Source organism: Apteryx rowi, unplaced genomic scaffold, assembly GCF_003343035.1.
Source record: "Apteryx rowi isolate R43461 unplaced genomic scaffold, aptRow1 scaffold_24, whole genome shotgun sequence".
Classification (NCBI taxonomy): Eukaryota; Metazoa; Chordata; class Aves; order Apterygiformes; family Apterygidae; genus Apteryx; species Apteryx rowi.
The window spans coordinates 988,436-998,345 of record NW_020448752.1 but is presented as its reverse complement, the minus strand read 5'-3'; the positions used below and the strand labels follow the sequence as shown (position 1 = coordinate 998,345).

The 9,910-nt window shown below is 61.6% G+C and overlaps 1 protein-coding gene across 1 annotated transcript; it reads right to left on the bottom strand.

Moving 5' to 3' along the window:
- Positions 1-977: 977 nt before the first annotated feature.
- On the bottom strand, positions 978-9,142 carry GDPD2 (glycerophosphodiester phosphodiesterase domain containing 2). Its single transcript, XM_026066319.1, has 15 exons — positions 9,029-9,142; positions 7,955-8,058; positions 7,784-7,877; positions 7,466-7,525; positions 6,925-7,023; positions 6,432-6,525; positions 5,826-5,971; positions 5,219-5,301; positions 4,545-4,695; positions 3,753-3,968; positions 2,679-2,830; positions 2,171-2,318; positions 1,827-1,909; positions 1,359-1,387; positions 978-1,030 (listed from the first exon to the last, which is right to left on the bottom strand). Exons 1-15 carry the CDS (start codon positions 9,140-9,142, stop codon positions 978-980), a joined length of 1,626 nt encoding a protein of 541 aa, XP_025922104.1.
- Between the last annotated feature and the right edge of the window lie 768 nt (positions 9,143-9,910).

The window sequence follows — 9,910 nt, the reverse complement described above, 5'->3', positions numbered from 1 at the left end:
CCGGCCCCCGCCGGCACCACTTCCCCGCGCCGGCACTAGATGGCACGGACACGCCGCGCATCCCCGCCGGGCGGCAGAGGGTAAGGGGTGCAGGGGAAGGGAAGCGTTAGCTTCGGGGTCTACCTCTCGGTTCATTTATTGACATAAATAGCTAGGAACAAGTAAAACAGACCCCCCCCCCCTCCAAGTGCAAGGCCCTGCCACAAAGTGACTGAGCGCGAATAACACTGCTCCCCTCCCTTGCGTCCCTGCGGCAGCAGGAGTGTGACCGTGGCTCAGCCCGGGATGTGCCCCGGGACACACTTTCTGCTCCAGGACAGACAGGTCTCTCCAAACCCAGCCCCAGCTTCCTCTTCCACCAGCTCAACGGGCCCTGCTGGGTTGGGTGCTGGCACCCCAGCCCACAAGCACAAAACCAGCAGCACTGGGTTTGGAGGGGCTCTGCTCCTTATCCAGCCCTATCTGTCTTCTAAAAAGCCCCCTCCCTTGCAGCTCCCTTCCAATTCCCCAAGCCACGGAGCAGTCCAAGCCCCTGGGCAGCAGCACATTAAACAAGGTTTCCTGGCAAACAGGTCACCACAWCCCCAGTAACTGGCTGCACAGCTGCCAGTGACAGGCAGAGACTGCCATACCCCTGCCCACAGCAGGGACTCAAATCCCCACTCGCCTTCAAAGCGGCACCCCAGGGCCAAGGTCTTGGCCCCAGCATTGCTGGACAAATGCTCAAACCCCAGGGCACAAGCCAGCACCAGGAAATCCCTGCATAGGCACTGTCCCGTCTGTGCTAGAGGGACCAAGGAACCCAGCTCCAGGCCAGTTCTGCACCACACTAGGAACAAGGAGGGCTACAGGGAACTGGAAGCTCAGAAGGAGTCTGCAAAGGAAAGGAGCCTTGAAGCTGGCCAGAGGAGCACTCCCCACTCGAGCTGGGCAYGTCTCCAGCTGCCCCTCCCCACGGCTGATGCAGGCCAGAGGGGTCACTCTTGCATCAGGCTGTTGATCTTCGTGAGCAGCACGTCGGTCTCAGACTCTGGGGAGAGCAGAGAGAAAGAATACAGTCACTGCAGGCAGCCGCTCTCCGCAGCAGCAGGTGGAGCAGCCTGAAAAGCAGGTCTGAGGAGGCTGGGGGTGTGGGGGAGTCCCCAGCGCTGTCCCACAGGGATGTTTGCTAAGGGSTGGAGAGGAGCTCCCTGGGCTGGGATTTCCTTCCTGCCCCCAACCATCCCAAACAGCTCTGCCCTGCTCAGCAGGAGAAAGCTGCACGCCGTGCTGGGGGGGGGGCAGGGAGAGCCCCGCAGGCACAGCCTAGCAGGGCTGGCTCTGCAGGCAGGGGGCAGCTCACGTCCATGCGCTGTTACCTGCTGGCTGTCTTCTCTTGGAGCATTTCCTAGGAGATGGAATAGGATCAATGTTAGCAGATCAGTCTGGACCCCCCATGGGCCCCTACAGGCCACCTAGTCCCCCRGGAAGCTGCTTTCAGTACCTAGTGGCACTGATGAAGGAGCCATGGGTCACGACCCAGCATCCTCCAACCCCAATGCATCAAGTCYTGCAGTGCAGAGCAAGCTGGTGAGTGCAGCCTAAGGCATCCAGCAGCTTGAGGAGGGGTCAGGCCAGATTTTTAGCTACAGCCTTGTGATAAAAGCTCCCCCCCATACACTTCTCTCTCACTTAGCAGCTGGACAGGAGAGGACTCCCAGGATYGGAGTCCAGAGATGGGCACCAGCAGCTGGTACCGCTGGGTCTGGGTGCACACCAAACACCAGGGCGCACTGCAGCCTCCCCTAACAGACCTGCCCCAGGAGAGGTGAAGGGACCAGGCTTACTTCACCAGGAGGAAGGCCCAGAAGATCATAAGGAAGGAGACACAGTCTGCAACGATCCAGATCATGAGGTATGTGCTGCTGGGCTGCAGGGCAACAAGACAGGCGATGAACACCAGCCAGGGTCCGGTGTGCTGGTGGCACAGCCCAGACTGCTCTGCCAGCTGTCCTGTGCAGGGCCACACATTCCCATGCTAACACCTTCCGGCACAGTGCTGAGCAAAACCCACCCTCCAGACAGCTGCCGAGGGCCATTGCAGAAGGAGACCCACGACTGCCTGGGGTATAGGACTGTGACAGGCCACAGCAACATAGCAAGGCCTGTGAAGGATGGAGGTTTCACTTACAAGCAGCCAGATGGGGTGTTTCATCTCCTTCAGCACCTGGCAGGCGTTGGTCGTGACAGAGCTCACCCCAGCACACCACAGCACAGAGAAGAGCCAGGGCTGGTTCACCACATACAGGTTGACGGAGATGTTGTCCTGACGGTACTGCCTGCAGAGGGACAGTTGCGGTCAGAGCAGCAGACAGCAGGGTGCCAGCACACTCAGCTTGCAGCAGCAGAGGCCTGTATGTCTGGGAGGCAATCCAGCTCCTGCAGCCACGTGGAACAACTGCTGGAGAGCCAGACCCAGGGCAGATTTGCTGGCAAYGCTAAGGACTGCGGCCAGCTCCAACCCGTGCACCAGCCCTGCCTGATGAGGCATGCTTGTCCACTAGGCTGTAGCATATCCCCTGTTCTTCCCTGCACTGTTCCAGTACCCAGCCTTGGCTGCTCACCTCTGCTGGACCCTGGGACAGCGCCCAGGCCTCACTGCCCACTGCTCCCAGGCTCCTAGAACACAGCGCTCTTACCTGATCTCCTCAGAGCTCATGTCCTGGTAGGGCAGATTAACATGCAGCAGTGGCTCCTTCTCATTCTGGAGTCTCTTCCGGCCATAAACCTGCTGAACGCCTGGGACTTGCTGCTTGACCTGTTCCCTGAACCCATCTGGCAGCCAGAGGATCTAGGCAAGAGCCAGAGAGGAGACTATCCATCAGAGAGAAGTTTGCTCTGCTCAGATGTTTCCTTGCAGATTCAGGCACACGTAGCCTGCTCAGACAGCTGCTTCCTGCCCCCTCTCCATGTGTCTACTCAGCTCTTCCATAAGGATCTCAGCCAGGACAATCTAAGGACTTGTCCCAGCCAAGATATAAACACAACAGATGACACGTAGAGGCAAAAACAGTCCCAGTCTAAGAAAGCTGCAGCAGAACAGTTATGTCCTTTCAGGGTCCCTATATGGGTCTATAAGAGCATCCATTCGGCTCCAGTTCTGCAGCTAGAACACACCTTGGATCAGCAGTAGGGTACAAGCCTTTGCAATATCCCCTCCTGCCTGGAGTTCCCAAAGAGCCAAGAGGGAAAGTGCTTTGGGTGCTAACTCATCCCCTCAGGGCAGCACGTCTCGTGCTGCAGAGGTTGGATGAAGTGCAAAGGAAACACAGGAGGCTGTAGCAGGGAGCTGCGGGCACAGGTGTGGCACAGCCAGCGAGGTGGAAACCCCAGCATTGTTTTCCTGCTCTCAGTAGCACTGTTCTCACCCTCCCTATTCTGAGTCACTGTTTACACATCAGGGTGTCAAACACTGGGGAACCAGAGTATTTGGAGAGGTCTGAAGCTTTAGGCATTAACCCTTAACAACAGGTAACTTCTTCTGGCTAGAGACCTCCATGATGTCCTACAGGAGATGCTGCAAAGCTGCAAAGTCTGAGACTGGCTAATAGCTGTTCCAGGATCTCTTGTGTGACAGGGTGCCCCAGCAGGGAGCAGGTATAAGAGGGATATTTGGGGTAACAGGGATGCTCAGAAGGGTTGACAGGGCAGCTCCCACCACGACAGGAGTGGGACAACAGGGCCCAGCAGTGGTGGGGCAGTGGCCAGGTTACCTGCTGTAACGGGATGCCCGACTGCAAGATCGCGTCCAGTGTGGCATTGACAAAGCTCTGGTAATCAGTGTGGTTCTCGGGCCGGAGGTCAAACATGATGGAGATATTGCTCTGCTTGGCTGCCTCCAGCACCTGCTCCAGGGAGGGGATCTTCTGCTTACTCGCTTGCTTGCGGTCACCAGCAGACAGACTCTTCACAGTGGAAAACGGCCTCCGCTGCAAGGGTGAGGGAGAGGTAGCCATCACAGGCAGAGCCTGCAAGCTCCCCGCTCCCAAACTGGAGTCTGACCCTGGCTCTTCAGCCTCCCACGCTGGCCTCTCTGCACATTTTCCAGTGCGAAGAGGCACGGGGATTCTTCCCCTGCACACCCACAGGGCACATCTCCCCTGCTCTCCACTAACAGCCCTGTTCAAGCAGCCCCAGCACCTGTGGGCATTCAGAGCAGCTCAGCAGTTCATTAGTCACCTTTTGTGAGCAGTTGCCACAGACTCCTCCAAGCCCAGGCAGGCTGTGCCGCTCAGAGCAAACTCTGGCTGAGCGCATGAGACATCTCCCCTCAAACCTGCCTCCTCCGTGACTCAGCCGAGGAGTCAGAACAAACCCCAGCTGCAGCAGCCAACTTTGGGGTGTGACTGTACGCAAGGGATTTGTGCAGGTGTGGAAGTGTTTCTGCACCTTGTCCAGGTGTCTGCCAAGACCAGCGCTGCAGAGGGAACATTCCCCAGGGCAGGGCTCCCGCTTCACCCACAAATGCACCCAATCCTGACCAGCCACGCCAGGGGCACCCTGACCTCCAGGAACCAGCTGCCAGCATCCAGCTGCTGCAGGTCTGTCCAGTTGAAGGCGGTGCTGTTGAGCGAGGCCCTCTCGGGGAACACAGCCTGCACGTTGGTGGTCCTAGTGAGTTTCTCGTCATGCATGAGGAACGGGACCCCATCAGCACTGGCAAAGGAGCAGAGACGGATCATCCGTGTTGCAGGTTGCTTGTTCCTTAACCCTGTCCCAGCCACCCTAGGCCTTAGTAACTTGAGAAGGGTGCTCCCCGCCMTGCCTACTTTTGGACCTTCACACAAAGGCTTGAGTGTCTAGAAAGCACAGAGCACCTAGAGACTAAGCCATGAACCAAGCGGTTCCTTGCCCACTGCCACAGTTGTGGGATTGCAAGAGATGAGTTAGAGCCCAGGGTMTGCTCTCCCAGCAGTGTCCTTCCCCTTCCAGTGCCTCCCTTCTAAGGCACTGGAAGGCAACGTGGGGGAAGGGGAGAAACCCAGCATCTCTCCCAGGTCACTGGGGCACCAGGCTGGAGCCAGGCCCWTACTGGAAAGGTGGGAAGGGGAAAGCCCTGTGAGCAGAGCTGTCTCCAAATGCAGGCTTAGCCTTTCACACTTGTTCCAGAGTGCCCCATGAGTAAGCGATGTCCTCGGATACATGCACCCCTTCCTCCGAGTCCCTGCTGCCCCTTTACCTCACCATGACGTCCGTCTCAAAGACTTGCACATCACAGTCCATCGCCTTGTGCAGYGACATGAGGGTGTTCTCGGGTGCCAGCTGGAAAGGTAGTGGTGTCAGTGCAGAGGGCACAGGCTGGAAGGGGCAGGAGGCAGGCACTAATCCTGCCAAGCTGCAGACAGCACCCAACAGCTTGGCTGGGCCCTAGGGCACCCACAACAAGACTACGGTGACCCTGGTACGGTGTGGGATCAAGGAAGGCTGGCAGGGCTTTGCACAGACAGCCACAGCATGTCCAGCCCCTGCTTCCCAGCCCTCGCTGTGCAGCCAGGCTTTCTGCAGAGAATTGTCTGCTCTGAGTTYGGCAGAGCTCAGCAAGAGGCTCTGTCCTGAGGGCTGCTGTGCCCACCCTCCTCACCTGCACGTCCTCCAGCCCAGTGCTGGCCAGGCTGGCGTGGGGACCCCTCTCTGCTGGGCTGGCCAGGGTCTCAGCCARGCCTGCACCAGCAAGGGTCTGGTGCCGTGCCCCGCAGCCAGGGACAGCCTGGCCTGCGCTGGCTGAGCAGCCGGCTCCCCTCCACCCCGACCCCTCTGCCAGGGTGCTGCGGGTGCTGGTCACTCACCATAGGGGCCCCTCGGTGGCCCACCAGGGCTGGCTTGGGTGGCAGCTGGTTCTCCTCCATGATGCAGGGGGAGGTAATCATCAGGGGAGCCAGATACAGAGCAATCATCACTGCGCAGTACACGAGCAGCAGGAACACCTTGAGACCTGTGGGCAGACGCAGAGAAGCTGGAGGGGGTGAAGCACAAGGGAAGCGTTTTGCAGGGCCTTAAGAATAAGCCAGGGCTGCTTCCCCTGGCATTAACCTGTGGGCAGCCCTAGATCAGGCATTGCATCCCCAGCACCAAGAGCACAGCAGATTCTTTCTTGGCCCACCGCATGTCCTTGGACCCCACCCCAGGGCTTCAGCAGGACTCAGTCTGCCATCTGTACACCTCCTTCAGCTGCAAAGCAGTCAGGGCTGAAGCTGCAGCAAGGGCTGGGCATGAGAAACAGCAGGTAAGAGCAGGTGTGATGACATTACTGCCAGGCCGTGAGCCCTGGGACCTGTTCCCGTTGCACCCAGCCTCTCTGCACACCACCGCCACGGTACTGTCAGTGCCTCTAGGCTGGGTGGCAGGAACCAGGGTACCGTGCGTGTGTGTACGGTGGAGACCTTGCGGGGTACCTGTGTTGCGGCTGCGGTAGATGAAGCTGGCCAGCGGCCAGGCAAGGAACGTCATTCCCCCCACGATGCCAATGTGCAGGAAGGGACCCGTTGCCTGGGGAGGCAAAGGCAACGTCAGCCAGCACCAGCCCAGCCCCGTCCCCAATATCCACAGCCCCATCCCCAATATCCATGGCCAAGGAGCCATCACTGCAGCCAGCATCAGTGGAAGAGCCACAGTGCCAGGGAGGGAAGGATGGGATCCCAGGAGGGGCTGAAAAGGCTCCCCCCTCCGGGCTTCTCAGCCCAAATGCAGCAGCCCCAGGCAGGACTGCAAGGGCCAGAGGGGCACCTTGCCTGGTCAGGAAGCAGAAGCCGGTCCAAGCTGGGGTGAGAAGTTAACCCCCCCGACAGCACACAGCCAGGCTGGGGTCCCAGTCACCACCCCGCATCTTGTCCCCACAGGCCAGGTGATGGGTACAGCGGGGGAGTCTCTGGTATCGAGGTGACTCACCTGCAGGGAGATGCGTGCGCTTCTCCACTCCTCCGCCCACTTTATTCCCAGCCCTGTGAAGGCTGCAGCCACCACAAGGGCGGTTACGATCAGCAGGCTCTGTGGGGCAGGGCACAAAGCAGTTAGGGGTAAGCAGGGACATCCTGCAGGCCAGCCGGGCACTGACTGGAGGCAGCTCTCCTTGGCAGGGCAGGCAGACTCCTGGTCCCCTGAGCCCTCCCTCCTGAGCTCCCTGCAATCCCAAGACCCAGTTTCCCCCCTCCTGTTTTGCAGTCAAACTCTAGCACACACACRGAGCAAGAAGATGCCCACAGAGCCATGTGGCCGGGGGACTAACGGCTGCAGCACAGCTCAGCAGGGACACAGTGAACCCAGGCACAGCCCCAGCGGGCTGGCCTCAGCTTCCCAATGGAGCAGGATCTCCGGAGGCTGCCAAGGAACAGGGCGCAGCAGGAGAGAGGGAAGCGCTGGAGCTCAGAGTGCATGCCCACTGCACCCACAGCCAGGGCGGGCAGCACCTCCCTGCCCCCCAGCCTCTCACCTTGTGCACCCAGTGCAGCTTCAAGGGCTCTCCGCAGAGCTGCAAGCTCAAAGCAAGGACCTGCAGGAAGAACAAGGAGACCTCAGAGCTGGGCTGCACCCCGCACCTCAGCCCTCCGAGGGCACAGGAGCCAGGCCTCCCACGGGAGCTGCGGCCCTCCTGACGCAGGCGGGATGCCAGGCCGTGCTCAGGGCTGCCTGGCACGGCTCCAGCAGGCTGGATGCTGCAGGCTCCGCTGGCTCCGCGCAGGGCACAGGCGCAGCAGCTCAGCGCTGCTCCACACCCGCTGCCAGCCCCCGCGGGATCAGCGGGGCTCACCAGCAGCACGGCCGAGTAGGTGATCAGCACTGCCGTTGCTACGAGCAGGACCAGGGACCAGTCGAGCCACAGCTTCCTCTGCTTGAAGATGAACCTGCAAAAAAGCAAAGGGGATGGTCAGAGGGGCAGGGGAGACGTGGGGAGCAGGGCTGGAGACGGGGTGCTACTCACTCATTGAAGTTGTGGAAATCATTGAGGATGACGATGGCGAAGTACAGCCACACCAGTGTGAAGAGGAAGACGCAGAAGAGGAAGAGGAACCAGCTGCAGTCGCACTGAAAGCCAGAGAAGTGTCAGCTAAGCACACACCTGCTGGACACCCAGCTCACTGCTGGGTGACTGAGACCCCTGGGTGGGCACCCAGCCTGCGGCAGGGTCCACGCCACAGCAGACGCAGCCTTGCAGGTCCGGGCAGCTGAGCTGCCCTGTACAGCAGGAACTGCCGAGCTCTGCCGATGATCCGGGAGAGCTCTCTTGGCTGGACCCGCCGTGCAGGAAGATGGACCAGCATCTCCTGCAAAAAGCTGCCAGTGCCAGGCTGGGGAGCAGCTGCTGCATAGGACAGACCCTGCGGCTGGCACTGCCTCCTTGCCCACAGCACCCCTGGGGATTTGGAGCTGGAAAAGGGCAGGAAGCCAGTTCTACTTCCCAGTTATCTGGGTGATCTGTGGGCTAAGGGTGGACCAGTTGGACCGGAGGGTCTGGGCAGAGAGGCGTGCTGTGACTCAGAGCCGGTATGTCGGAGGTGAGCCTGCAGACAGCTCTCGCCTGCCCAGCCTGAGCCGAGTCCAGCTTCATGGTCTTCCAGCCCCCAGCTCCACGCGTGCGGGGCAGCGAAGGGTGTCACAGGTGCTGAGCAGGGCACCTGGCAGCCAGCACCACCTCTCGCATTCCAGGCAAGACGGGACAAGCAGCGGCACAGCCGCTCCCATGGGAGTGGGAGACCTCAGAGAATCCCAGGGCCTCACCCCTCCGAGGTTACAAATTACCGGGGACATCCCTGCCAGCACCCGCTTCGGCAGGGGCCGCACCCAGGCCGGGAACCGTGCCTCCCACGTGCCTCGCCAGGGATGCTGCGCCCCGGGACCTGCCCGCCGCGCTCAGCCCGCGGGGAGCTGCAGGGCTCCGCTCCAGGCACGTGCGAGCACTGCCGCGGACAGGCGGGCAGGGGGACGGCCGGGGCACACCCTCGCGCCGGAGCCCTTCCCCAGCCCGGCCGGTGCTCAGCACCCCTCGCGGCATCACCTTGGTGGTTCTCAGGCCCTTCCTCTTCTCCTTCTTGGCGCTGATCCATTGGCAGCTGTAGAGGCACAGCAGGCAGGTGGCACAGGGACGGCAGCAGCCGGGCAGCTCTGCCATGGCGCGGCACTGTCCCAGGCCAGTGGGTCGGGTGTCCTGCAAGGGAATGCACAAAGCAGGTCAGCACAGACGTCCCCCGACGCGTGCCGAGCCCCCCGAGCCCTACGGGGACAGGGCACCGCGGCAAGTGGCTGCCCCGGAGCCGTAGCGGCGCTGCCGACCCTGCCCCAGGCACAGTGCAGAGCTTGGCGATGGGGAGCGCGCGGTGCCGCCCGACCTGTTCGACGGGCTGCCCCGGGACTCTTTGCGCAACGAGCCGGAGCGAGCCAAGAGCTGGCAAGGAGCAGGGCCCGCTCCCGTGCCGGGGGGCTCGGCATGCCACCTGCGAGCGAGGGGCAGGGCGCGGGCTCCGGCAGCCGCACCGCGGGCACACCGAGCGGCACGCCGCAACGCTCGCCCCTGCAAGACCCGCGCAGCCGGGCGCATTCCCAACCCTGCGAACTCCCCGGACGCCTTCCCGAGGCCAGGTCCCTGCCGACATGGGCCGGGCTGGAAGCCCTCCAGCAAGCTCTCCCAGCGAGGGGTCCCCCAGGGGGCCTGCAGGAGCTGTGGCCGAGGGGCTCAGCACGGGTTGCTGGTCCGTGCAGCAGCCCTAGCGGAGGGAAATGCCCGCTTTGACCCCGGCGAGAGGCTGGGACCGGCTCTGGCCGGCAGACAGGTTGGGATGGTTGCTACAGCGACGGCAGGCACTGCGAGAGCCCAGGCTGGGCCCCCACGCGCCGGAGGAGAGCGGGGCCGGGAGGCTTCACTCGGGTGCCAGGACTCCTG